This window comes from Podospora anserina, chromosome 4 (genome assembly GCF_000226545.1).
Source record: "Podospora anserina S mat+ genomic DNA chromosome 4, supercontig 4".
NCBI lineage: Eukaryota > Fungi > Ascomycota > Sordariomycetes > Sordariales > Podosporaceae > Podospora > Podospora anserina.
The window spans coordinates 1,796,027-1,809,242 of NW_001914850.1; the positions used below are offsets into that span (position 1 = coordinate 1,796,027).

General features: G+C 52.0%; 3 protein-coding genes across 3 annotated transcripts, besides 1 other annotated feature; 2 read left to right on the top strand and 1 right to left on the bottom strand.

Moving 5' to 3' along the window:
- Positions 1-1,090: 1,090 nt before the first annotated feature.
- PODANS_4_6010 (uncharacterized protein) lies at positions 1,091-2,137 on the bottom strand (the record flags this gene model as incomplete). The annotated part of the gene is made up of 1 exon (XM_001906208.1): positions 1,091-2,137. One exon carries the CDS (start codon positions 2,135-2,137, stop codon positions 1,091-1,093), a length of 1,047 nt encoding a protein of 348 aa, XP_001906243.1.
- Positions 2,138-3,418: 1,281 nt separating this feature from the next.
- Positions 3,419-3,734, top strand: PODANS_4_6000 (uncharacterized protein; the record flags this gene model as incomplete). The annotated part of the gene is made up of 2 exons (XM_001906209.1): positions 3,419-3,476; positions 3,541-3,734. The coding sequence occupies 2 exons, from the start codon at positions 3,419-3,421 to the stop codon at positions 3,732-3,734; spliced, it is 252 nt and encodes an 83-aa protein (XP_001906244.1).
- A 2,759-nt stretch (positions 3,735-6,493) lies between these two features.
- PODANS_4_5990 (uncharacterized protein) lies at positions 6,494-12,494 on the top strand (the record flags this gene model as incomplete). The annotated part of the gene is made up of 3 exons (XM_001906210.1): positions 6,494-6,960; positions 7,020-12,360; positions 12,432-12,494. The coding sequence occupies 3 exons, from the start codon at positions 6,494-6,496 to the stop codon at positions 12,492-12,494; spliced, it is 5,871 nt and encodes a 1,956-aa protein (XP_001906245.1).
- Positions 12,495-13,024: 530 nt separating this feature from the next.
- Positions 13,025-13,097, bottom strand: a tRNA (tRNA-Val).
- Positions 13,098-13,216: the final 119 nt, after the last annotated feature.

Genomic DNA, 13,216 nt, shown 5'->3' on the forward strand with positions numbered 1-13,216 from the left:
ATGTAGATATTGTATCTAGAATAACATCTTGTTTTATACGCACATATGGCGGGTTTATCTTGCAAATCAGAGTAGCCTATGTCAACCCAAACATACTCATAATCGTGGCCCCGGCGGTGGACCAGCGATTCTTCCCATAACAGCAAGCAGGAGAATGCCCAACAGGACCCAGATCCACCAAGGCCTTGACTTCTTTTCCTCTTGCTCAGGTGCCTCACTGGCTTCCGGTCAATGTTTAGTGCTTGTTGTTGACAATGATGGATGATGGACTCTAACCTTTCGGACTCTTTGGCAGTTGCCTGGCCTGCCTTGTGTAGCTCGTGGCTTGAGTTCTCGCACTCGCTGTTCGAGTGTTTGCCAGTGAAGTCGTCGGCTGCTGCGGTCATGGCCTGCACTGCTGGGGTGCGCGCTGCTTCTGGGGTGCGCGCTATTGAAGGGCTCGCGGCTGGTCTGCTCGCTATTGTCGTCTTTTTTCGGCTGCATCTCCCCCATCACATACTCCATTTTATCCATCCCAAACATGATGTCCCCTTTCTCTGGCACCACAACGTTGATGGACGATGCGCCGAACATGATCGCAGTCGTAGCGTCTGGCTTCTCGATAAACACGGCGACGCTTGCTGCTGCGGTTGCTGTACCAGTAGCTGTCACCGTTGCTGTACGGTGCGTGTTGGTGCCATCAGGTTGGCGCGCAGCGCTCCTCAATCGTGCATAATATCGACAGAACCTTGCAGTACGGGCACACTTGATTCGCCTGGGGTAAGCACGTGAACGTCGCCGAGGCAAGACCTGCCAAGGCGAGAAGGTGATGGAGCCGCATCGTTTGCTTGTGAGTTGCGTTGTGCTGGAAGACGAGGGTCAGATGAAGTGGTTTGGGGAGCCGGAGTTGTTTGGTGGTGGTTGAAGACGGAGATCCGGATTTCCATTGCTTAGGTGGGCCACATCCTGCTGTTGAGGACGCTTTACCTTCGCAACAGCCTCATGTGGCTTGAGGCTGTAACAGACAGCACGTTTGCTCCGCATTCTGCGAGATTGAAGTTCTGTGGCTATCTTTCAAGGTACACGTGGCTGGCGGCTCGTGGACCGCCATTCAGACCTCTACAACCCTCTCAGGGTCGAAGCCTGGCGACATGCCTTTACCGGCAACGAAACCGTACCCCTTTTGGTTCGTACACACTCTCTTCCCATCTACCGAAAAATCACAGTTAAAATGCGTATGCCCAAACGCCCAGACCTTCACCCTGTCACTCCTCCAACACTTCTCACGGCTCAGGTCCGTCCTAAACGCACTCGCCACTGCCTCCCATCCCTTCACACGCTCATGCTGAGCATCATTAGCCCTCCGATCCGTCGTTGGGCTGTGATGAGTGAAAATAACCACCTTCCTTTTCTTCCCCTCCTTCGCGTCCTCCTTCTCAATTTTCTTCACCTCTTTATTAAGCCAGTCTTTATCTGCCTCGTGCGCTTTATTATGGTCCTTCACGGTCCACCCTTTGATCCTATAAAAGTCATTCAACTTTCTCGTCACCTCGTCCTTGTACTTGGATGCCACATAAGAGTGGAGGGTACACCCCAGCACAGTCACAACCCCCCCTTCCTCACCCTTGATATCATATCTCGTCCTATCAAGCGGGACAAAGTCTCCCAGCTTCTCCCCTTCTTTCCTCCTCTGCTCCACCAAAACCGACATCTCCTCCAAAAACAAACTAACCTCCTCCCAAGAGGAGGAATATGGCTCGTGATTTCCCGCAACAAAAAACACAACTTTGAACTTGCCAAGTTGGATAAGAAGGAATTTCCTCAAAGCATCGCGTTGGGTTATGAGGCCGATGTCGCCGAGTAGGGCGAGGTAAGGCGCGCGGGGTTCAACGTGGAAGGCAGAGTAGCCATGCTCTGCGAATTGCTCGGCGGGTGAGACCTCCAGGTGCAAGTCGGACAGGATTTGGAATTTGGCCATGTTGATGTTGATGGGGGGTTGTTGGGCACTGGAGGAGGATGATGAGAGCTGCAGTGGTTGGAAGACCTCTCTTGGCTGAAGCAGACTGCCCCACCCCACGTGGACGGGACGCCAAGAGCTGTGCTTGCACGGTATGGCCTGTCTCCACAGCGACCTTGTCGCCGTGGAAAAGGAGGTCATGATGTTGGGTTGGTTTATGGGTTATTGCGACGTTAGTGGGGGTTGTTTTCGGCGGTGTATGAATGAGAGAGGAAAGAAAACAGAAACTCTTATGGTGGGTTCAAATTCTTTTGGGTTGCGAACAAATCGATCGATCCAATGTTGGTACCTACCTGACAAGAGAGACTGTTGGCTCAACCATTACCCACTTCTCCATCAAACCGTGAAGTGCGTTACATGAAAGAGGAAAGAAGCATCTTCCATAAAACCCTGGAATCTGAATTTTCATATCAAAATCGTTATACTTGCGCCACAGAAGCCCACGGTTAAGTTCCCCACCGTAACTTCCACAATACCTTACTTCTCGTTCGGTCCCAAACGCTCACTCATCAAACCCTTCTCATTATTTAGGCGAGTAAACACCTCGGACCCTCACAATGGCTCGGCACTCCTGCCTCTGCACTTTTGCATCCAGGGCTCTCAATGTGATCCTAATTTACATGCTTTTCTACCACCCAGAAGAAGCATGCCCGCCCTGCGAGCCAGAACCATGCCCAACCTACAGGTGTGAAGGATCTACATGTCTTGTTGCAACAGCTGTGTATGTATCGTACCTGACTCAAGATTCATATCCCGGAGTCGGATTGAACCGACCACCTATTCGTCCGTGTGTCCTATCGGAATGCCCACTAGCAGTTACCCACCTTTCTTCAGTACGCCCCTGTCACAATTGTTGTTGAAAATCGATCTAAACCTTGTATTGACTCTGGTAGGGCTTTATGGAACAAGCATGGTACTCTTTAATGGTAATCGCATCTTCCTTCGTGTTGGAGCGGGTGGTGAAAGTCTGTCGACAGTACGGGGCATGGAAGGCGAAGATGCAAAGGAGGACGTGAGACATTAATCAAGGCACATGAATGTCATGCAAGCAGACCATTTCTAGGGTATTTACCTTATCAAATGACTTAAGGTACCAGTGAACTCCTATTTTCCGAATCTGCCTGGTGAGGATGGCCGTCTTCGTGCCTGCATCGAATCAGACAATGGCGCTGTCTCAGAAAATGATGTAATGCACCACCCAAATTGATCGCTACAGCTCCCAAGCTAACGGGAGATCGGAGTGACGCACAGCTTTGTCAGAGACATGTGCATCAAAGATCAAAGATCACTATTTATCACATAAAAATCCCACTCCTCCTATGTGTCGGTCGACGGGGTCTAGCAATCACCATATCTCAACAGCTTCCTTCAATTTGTCTTCAACCAACAACATTGGAACCAATAATCATCTCTACACAAATCATGCCAAGCAGCAAAGGAAAACCCACAGACCCACAGCTTCGAGAGGAACTCAAGGAGGGTGGGTACTGGTCCAATCAATGCACCAACACTCTTAAAGAAGAAATGCTGACCATTATGCACAGAAATCAAGCAAGAACCCAATAAATCCGGCGATGGAAAGGGACAGTGGGCAGCATGGAAAGGGATGAAACTGGCTAAAGAGTACGAAAAGGCAGGCGGTGGGTATGAAAATGAGCCTGGCTCCAAAAATGAGCCCAAGTCTGGGACGCCAGTTGCGAAAAGTGAGAAGAAGAAGAACGAAGAGATGGAAGAGTAATGTGTGTCTGGAGAGATATTAATTTTTCCTGCTGGCAAGGCCGGTGGTGATTGACGCAATCGGGGTCATCAGTTGTTAAGGGATAGGTGTTTACGCCATCTGCTCGTGTTCTTTGAGCACACTCGGACGACCATGTTCTAGTTACGGCTTCATTCAGCCACATAAAAGGTTACCACAACCATGTGAACCATTCATGCTCAAAAATGCTCCTGCCTTGTTACACTGTCCAACCCAATGTGGCGCCAGTAGCAGTTGAACCCTCTCGGGCCCGAATCTGACACGGCTGCACACTTTGTCTTTGACAGCTGTTTTCAAGCCACCATCAAAGTATATAATCAACAATTTCCTTCCACCATCAATTTTCTTCCACCATCAATTTCTCTTCTCGAAAAAACAGAACCGGCTCTCTACATGAAACAAATAGTCACGGCACAGACAGTAATGTCTTCTGAGTCTGCTGCCACCTAAACCCATCAGTTCCTTCTAGTATCTAGGTGTGCATCTCCAACACCGCATTTCAGATACAAGAACCCCCCATTCCCATTCCCAACTCCAAAGTCCAATCTTCCCATGCATCTCAAACCCCAATGTCCCTCCGTCACCTCCTCACGCGCCTGATCAACCATCTCCCTCCCAACCACCGCCGTGCAAAGTGTGTTGTGAATTGGTGAGAGGGCAGGGCGGGGGATTGGATACGGTGCAAGGAAATGGGTGCGGTGCAAGGAAATGGGTACGGAGAGGGAAGGGCAAACGCGTGATGAAAGGGAAGGGGAAATGTAGTTCCTTCGACAACATGGCGCCTGGCATGGAAAGTTCAGGTCCAAAACTATACTAACGGAACGCCACCACGAAGTGGTGACCGCTTTGATCTAGGATTTACGGCTCTATGGACCTTCTCTCACGCACAACGGCATTGTGGGTGTGACCACCGCACTCGGTGACGCAATAAGAAAATGATGAAAACATGGCAGCTGAAGGAGGGCTTTTAACCCCCCGCTGCGTCTGAGTCCATCTGCCGACCGTCACGACTTTCGAGAAGGGCTTTTAACCCCCTAAGTCTGAAAGCTGGCTCTCAGTCTGAAGAAGAAGAAGAGAAGAGAGTGATAAATGGAGAGATCGGCCTGGATTTATCCACAAGATTTCTTGGGCCATGGGTGGGAGACGAGTTCGGTCCCAATCTTGTCTGATGAACCGTGTCCGAGGGTGGATGGGAATGGGAAGGGACGAGGTGGCAAGTGGCCTCATTGTGAACGTTCCTTCAAATTGAATGGGACAAAGTTGTCCGTCAGTTGGTGTCTATGAAAGGAGCCCATATTGCCAAGTGGTATCGGGGTATGAACGATGATCAGAGTCTACAAGGCCAGAGATTGGCTGGATGGATCGGCATGTGTCACTGTTTATGCATCTGTTTGGAGCTTCATTTGAAGTCTGGTCATTCTCTGTACACGGCAGCTACATATCATAATATCAAGACACTGTATAGATGCGGCTCCGAATATCTACCTGCAGACAGTCGTCATATTGAGAGTGGACCAGTGCTGTCTGCGATGTCTCGAGAGTCACTCTATACCTCAAGGTGCCATATGCTGTTATGGATGTGATGAATGTATAGACATAATGGTACTTTTGATTACAACTAAGCTTCTTCTGATATTTCAGCTTTGAGTTGGCACCTTCATTGTTCGGTAATCCCTGGACCGTCGGATTCCAGAGAGCCCAAGCATGAATTTCCAGCCGACAAACTTAAATCTCAGTCTCACTCATACTACGTTTCATAGGTATTCAAGTGTCTTGTTTCTTCAGAATTGGTGTGCATGTTAAGAGGCCCCATAATCTAGACAAATTCCTCCACCTCAAGATAGCTTACTACATCTGAGCTATGAGCTATGAGCTATGAGCTATGAGCTATGAGCTATGAGCTATGAGCTATGAGCTATGAGTTATGAGCTGTGAGTTGTGAGCTCTGGTTGTGGAGTGGTCGCGGCAGTTGAGACCCGCTTCCGAGCAACGTCCCGCCATTCCAAGTCGACGCCAAGGTGCCAGATGGCCTGTGCGCCGAGGCTTGGCGGGGCGGATGAGATAAGCGTGCATGGATGCAAGCCACCGTGGTACCCTTGGACCAAGCTTCCGTCCTGTTGGAGGAGACAAGCCCGGCGCCTTCACCTAGCGACAAGAGTGCCGTCCTGTTGACAATGCGCAAGGGCAACCGACAGACAGCCTGACCTCACCAACCTCGACCGAGACACATGGAAGCGCGCCTTGCACTTTCGAATTTGCCCGGCAGATAGGGGGGGAAATCTAAAGCTCGGGGTCCAAGAAGGTACGCATCTCCAACCTATTCCTGCTGTCCCGCACGGCGAAAGCGGTTGCGTCAGGTTGCGCTGCCTGGGGGTTCTGGGGAAGGTTCACTCACTCACCTCCAGCTCTTTTGCTTTGCTCTGCTTTGCTTTGCTCTCTGCTAAGCCCCCCAATCTCGAAATCAACACAACAGCTGGCTGGCTTCTTTAGTCAATGGCATCTGGTATTTAGCTAATAATAATACTTTACGTCTTTTCAGATTACCGTCTTCTCCACGGCCCCGAAACACGACGACTCCCGTCCCGAGACCGGCCATTTGCTCTGTGTCGCCGCCACACATCGTCGCGTTTGACAAAGCTTCGCTGTCCACCTTTTTCTCTTGAGGCTGGGACAGTTGACCCCGAGTACGTCGAATCGTCCAGTCTGCTTGCCCGCCAAATCAAGACCCAAGTCCAGCTGCAATGGACGACTCGTTGGGGCCACCCCCTGGTGCTTCCTCAGCTTTCCCTGCCTCTGGCGGGGGAGCAGGAGCAGCCTCTCTCGGTTTCGCCGCATTCGACACCATATCGCGTGCGACATCCCCTGGAGTACCTTGTGCCGACGGCCAGGAAGATGACAAGAAAAGATACCGGCCCCGCACCTTCCAATATTTCCGGCTGCTGCCGTTCGATGTTGAGGACGACGCACACAGAGATGATGCGCTTCAGGGTATCTTGAAGAACCTCTACATCTCCATCATGGCCGAGGACTTCTCCCCCGGCGCGCTGCACTGGACTCGCGAGCTGCAAGGGTGGCTGAATCTCAAATTCGAGATGACAAGGGAGCTTCGTGCCAAGCTTACACATCTGTATTATCACCTGGCCCTCGCCCCAGGCCTTGACAGTAATACCGCCGACAGATTTGCGAGAATGGTAGTCACGTTAACTAGGTACGTTCTATCCTCTTGTCACGATGCGGGGACCAAAGCTAATACGGCCGTGATGGTAGGAAAAAACATTACTTGAAGGCTGGTCAAGATTTGACTCTGGATTGGCGGCCGCTTTGGAAAGAGCTCAAGGCTATGGTCCTCCCTTCTGAAGTTCCACACCATCAGGGACAACGCAGACGGTCTCACAAACACATCCTGAAACTCTGCCTCCACGTCAACTCGTATTTCGACCCCAAGGAGCGCGGTGCCATATTGGAAGAGTTGCTGCCTTTCTTCAGTACATCGGCCATGAGCAATGCCTACATTGTTGTTGGAGCCCTCAACATTCTTGTTCCCACCGGGCCAGCACCGCCGACGGACCGGAACTCGCAGCCATCGGACTACGCGCCAACCTTTTTCCACCTCTGGCAGCTTATGACGCGGTCCAAGGCGTTTGACGTGTGCTTCATCGACATCTTCTCCCGCATGGCGAGAGACTATTTGGGCTGTCGGCATGTTCCATTTACAGAGCACGGCATCTTCACCCGCGAGCAATCAGATGCCATTTTCACGGCTATTTTGAGGTTAACAGAAATCCCCGTGGGTCAGGCTAATAGTCCATACTCATCACTGGACTACGCCTCAGGTCTCGGCGTGTATCTGGAAAAAGACAAAAAGAAATACCCTGTGCCATACATGATTGCGAGATGGATCACCCACTCGCTGTCACCCACGTGCCTCAACCAGGAACCATCCATCTTGACCAACCTGGAAGGCTTGATGGAGTCCATCGACACTTTCTTCCACCCCTCCAATCAGGGATCGTGGACTAGTTTCCTCGCGCAGCTTACGTTTTTTCTTACCGACATATTTGTCTCTCGTTGGAACCGTGAGCAGAGTGGGGAGTTGGACATTCCGGAGGATCGGCGCATCAACGATGCTCTCAAGAAGCGGTTTGTTCTTGCTTTGAAGGAGGTCACCTTTATGGGTCTTTTCGGTAAGAGCTCCAAGGTGGTGAATTACTACTATTCGACTCTTCAAGGACTGGCATACCTGGAGCCTGACTTGATCTTGCCAGGCGCGCTACAACGCTTCTACCCGAGCTTGCAGGGCCTGGTGGAAGTGCACCGAACTACATCGAGTTTGTGTGGCCTTCAGATGATTGCCAACATCATGTCCAAGCACAAAGGTTATCGCTGTCACCTCACGGCTTTGTTGGCACTCGCTCTGCCTGGTATTGATGCCAACGACCTCGGGAAGACACAATACACACTGAACTTCATTCAGAGTGTCGCCTACAGCATACCATTTGTTCCGTTGGTGAAGGAGGGAGGTATCCGTGACACCAACCTCGCCCAGAGTTGGGTGCAAGGCCAGATGGAAAGAATGGAGGCCGAGGGACAAGACGTCAAGATCAACTACAACGAGGAGTTGAGTGATGAGGATGAGGCTGAAATTCTGCGCTCTTCTACGGCGGGGTTGGGCGAGTTTGTGTTGGCACTTTTGGGCAAGGTCTTTGCACTGCTCGAGAATCTACCGGACTCGAGCCACCTACGCACCGGGTCACCTGAGGACAATGTGATCAACACGCTACCTGCCGCTCTGACGCCCCTTTTCGCCTCTTTGTCGCCCGAGCTATTCGACATGGCTCTGGAGAAACTCGCCAACTTCGTGTCCAGCCATGTTGTTCACCAAGCGCGGGATGCCATGGCCTGGATTTGCAATGCGCTCTGCAAGGTCAGCCCCGAAAAGACTTTGAAGGTATTCATCCCAATGTTGATCGTCAACATTCGCAACGAGATTGACTACAACGGCGCTGCTTCTGACCGGAGTAGCGGGACTGAGGTCCTCCCCCGCGACCGGGCTCTCGTCTGGCATGTCAGCATGCTTTCAATGTGTGTTGTGCATGTCGGCGGCGAGGTGCTGATGTACAAGGACGATCTCTTTGGCATTGCAGAGTACATGCAGGAAAAGTGCCGTGGGCTCCCCACGATACACATTTCCAACTACATTCATCATCTGTTGCTCAACCTGACCCACACCTACCCCATCGACAATGCGCTTTATGAACCTGATCGTGTTGCCCGCGGCTTGGATGTCGAAGATTGGGGCAGGCCAACCAAACCCTCGGAGCTTACCATCAGGTGGCATCGGCCTTCTCACGATGAGATCTTGTTCGCCGTCGAGTTGTTCGAGAGTCAAACACGAAGCGCGGCGCAACGGCTCGAGCAGCTCATGAGCGATGACCCCCCTGTCAGCAGAAAGGGAAAGAACAAGGAATGGTCCGACGAGCTATCCCGAAGCCTGACTGCTCTTAGGCTGATCATATCAGGCGTCTCGACCCTGTTTGATCCACAAAGGGCCTCTGGCGAGATCAGCACCCAGTCTAACGGCAATGGGACCGCAGAGGCTGATGGGGACGCCATGATGGAGGAAGATGACGATCCCCTTGCCGAGGTTGCGGACGACGAGGAGCTCAAGAGGCAGTTCCATTATCCCGCTGGGTACATTTTGAAGCCCGAGGATCCCATCTACAACCGCATCCACGAACTACGCGAAGATGTTGGGAGGCTGCTCTCCCGGACACACTATTTTCTGAACGCCAACCAGCAGGATGATGTTGCATGCTTCACGTCCCTCTACGCAACCTATAGAACATGGATCACCGACGTTGGGATCGAAAGATCAGCACATCCGCTGGAGCGGCTCGTGCGCTTGTACAAGGCCGACATCTCACCTTTCAAGATCAGCGGTCTGCGCAAAGTGTATCCTCGACCGCTCCTTATCAAGCGTGCGGATGCCTATCAGTTGCAGCGTGTCAAGTACAACTCGGCCTACCGCAAGAAGAGCGAGCTTGACAAGCAACTGCTGCTTGATCTTGCCGAGTCTTGCACATCGTCGTATGCGGATGTTCGAAGAGTGGCCCAAGGTGCCCAGGACTCGTCCCTCAAAGTCTTGATTGGCGGTCGACCCTTGGTCATTCCCGTCATCATGGCGCGACTTCGCAAGGCCCTTGACGAAAACGATCACGACCGGATCAAGGGTGCCATGTACACACTCTTGTTTACCACGCTTCTCAAGACACTGATGCGGGACTGGAGGTTTGCCCCGGATCTCATGCGCATGTACATCGAAACAGCTGCCGTCGACAAGACCTCTATTCAGAACCTGGGGTCCACTGCACTCTACCCTCTGCTTGACTTTGGTAAGCCGTTTGAGCGTTTGATCATATTCGACCGCGAGGTTGTGCAGACCATTCGGCCACAGGAAGATTGTTCAGCAGTCATCAAGCGACGCCACGACTTCATCACAGAGCGTCGCACCAAGGTGGAAGGGAAGAAGGAAGCCCTGGGATTGGAGCTCACGGAAAAGGCCAAGACCACTCACTGGAAGATTGCGAGCCGGTGTGCCATCTTTGCGCTCAACTGCTGCCTCCGCTTCGAGACGCTGGCCAACCGGGAGCTGATCGAGCTTGTCGCCAATGGTACCAACGACCCTCATCCAGGGTTGCGCTCCAACTACCTGTCAGCCTTCTCGGCCATCTTTACCGCCATCGATATCCGAGCAGTTTACAGCCACGAGTATCGCAACTATTTGATCGAGGAGGAGCACGAGGAAAACAGATATCAGATCCCCGTGCCGACAGATGACCCCAACCTGACAGACAACTTTCTCTCCCAATTTGAGAAGTTTGATGGCACCGATTACTTTGTCGACTGTGACTATCCTGGTTGGCTGGTTTGGGGAAAGCAGTTCCCTGTGTCGCGTGCCAACCCCAAGCCGTTCTTGGCCTATGATGAGGTGGAAGACCGTGTGCGCGTTCAGATCGGTCAGATCATCACCAGGGACTGGTTCAAGAAGTGCTTCGAGTATCTCAAGCAAGAGCCCAGGGATGCTGGTGTGGATCGGTTCAGGATGCAAAATCTGCTACTGCTCATGAATGTGTTTGACCTGATGCACTACGGCAAGACGGCAGCGACATTCGATGACATTGTGGAGCTGGTGAAGGACGTGTATGGTGATGGCACCGATAAGCACCAACACCGCGCTACGGCTGAAATTCTCGGGGCGTTGCTGTCAGGCAGCGCTGATGATCCTCGTGAATTTAGGGACCGGGTTTGGAACTTTGCCGCCCCCCTCATGCTCAAGATCATCGCTGATGACTTGACGCCCGATAACCTCCAGTACTGGATGACCTGTCTTCACATAATTATTGACGGCAAGGATCCACGACGATGCAGGGAGCTGACAGAAGCGCTGTCTTCCTTCCGACTCGACAAGAACTCCAATGCAGCCTTCAAGGAGTCGAGCAAGGTTCAGCTTGTCGAGTTCATCATCAATGATGCTGGCTGGCACTTCAGGCATGAGAAGCCCATCTTGGAGGACTTTTTGGCACACATTGACCACCCGTACAAGTCTGTGCGAGAGTCCATTGGCCGTGTCATCGCGACCATCTACCGCACACGGTATCACGAGTCGTTCAAGAATGTCACCGAGCTTCTCGAGAAGAACAAGGCTGCGTCCTCGATCGGTCTCCGGGCGTACCAACCTACCGAGGAATTCTCGGCCACCATCAAGGACGTCTTTGCTCGCCTGGAGAAATGGCGCCACGAGCGGACGGCCGGTCAGCAAACCCCCTCCAGCTACACTTCGGGCTCCAAGACGGTTCTCATTTGGCTTGACAGCATGCTTTCGTCCCAAGAGTGCATCCAACTCGTCCCATTCTTTCCCGACCCGTTCATTGACCAGCTGCTGCACATGATGGATGTCAAGGAAGATCCTGAGCTGATGAAGCTCGCTTACCACGTCTATCGCCACCTGCCCAACATCCCTTTCCGATCGGGTGAGGACGACGCGTTCATCGCTGCGCTCATCAGAGTCGGCAAGACGGCCGTCTCCTGGCATCAACGTTTACGAGCCTTGGTCAACATGCAAGTCGTCTACTTCCGCCGACTCTTTCTCACGCAGCCCGCCCAACGCCAAATGCTCTTTGACGCAGTGGGGGACATGCTCTCTGACCCCCAGCTCGAAGTCCGGGATTGTGCTTCGGCCACCTTGGCGGGCATGATTCGCTGCTCGCCCGACCCGATCCGCAGCCCGATTATTATCCAGCTCAAGGATCGGTTCGAGCTAGAGCTCCAGCTGAATCCCATGCCGAAGAAGAAGACCAAGGTGCCTGGGACGGACACACCGGTGGACACGCAGAAACAGATTGTCAGGAGACATGCGGCCGTGCTTGGGTTGGGGGCGCTGGTTGAGGCTTTCCCTTACGCAACGCCGGTGCCCAGGTGGATGCCCGAGGTGTTGGCTCACTTGGCGACAAGGGCGGCCAACGACCCGGGAGTTGTGGGCAAGGCGACCAAGGCGATCTTGGCGGAGTTCAAGAAGACGAGGCAGGATAGTTGGAGTGTGGACCAGAAGGTGAGCTTATTTTCTTTTCAGTGTTGTTTTGCGTGTGAGAGAAGGATAGCATGGCTGATGGTTGGAAACAGTACTTCACTCCCGAGCAACTCGAGGATTTGGAGGGGGTGTTGTGGAAGAGTTATTTTGCTTAGAGACAAGACAAAATAGCGAAGGGCAAGAAAACCCGAACCATGGCTAAGCTGTGAAATAGTACCGAATGAAGTTGGGTGCATTGCTTGTGAGTTTTTGAGATGTAGGTACTGCTTAGATGAGATATTTGGGAATTGTGAGAGATGGGTTTGGTTGTCAGCGATGTAGTGGTTAGAGTTGATTTGGAAGTTTAGAGGAGATGGTATGGATTACAGGGGAGGGATCAGCTGTGCATCAGATGTGGTACTAGCGAAAATGGAAGACAGATCTTATTATGAGGTGTACCACGAAGAATAGGGTATCTGGTTGTTGTGCGGTGTGTTCTTGTTGGAAATGTGGCAGAAAAGTGAAGATGCTTGGTGTGATGTTGTTAGGTTATCTAAGGAAAGGAAGCCTAGACGGCGATCGGTTCTACTTCGTGGTTATTTGTAAAGGGGGTGGTATGTATGATGATGGGGATTGTGATGATGGAGCTAGAGGCGAAATCAGGGGGTATAAAAAAAAGAGAGGCAACCAAAAATCATCAAAAGAATGATCGACCCAGGGATCGAACCTGGCACCTTTTGTGTGTGAGACAAACGTGATAACCACTACACCAGCCGACCTTTCATGCTGTTTGGGGGCGAAAGTTAGGTTCATAGTGGAGATGCTGGGTGGGTTACATTACCTAGGTACACAGCTGAAGGCAAACTCGGGTCAAATTGGATCAAAAATCTAGCTTAGA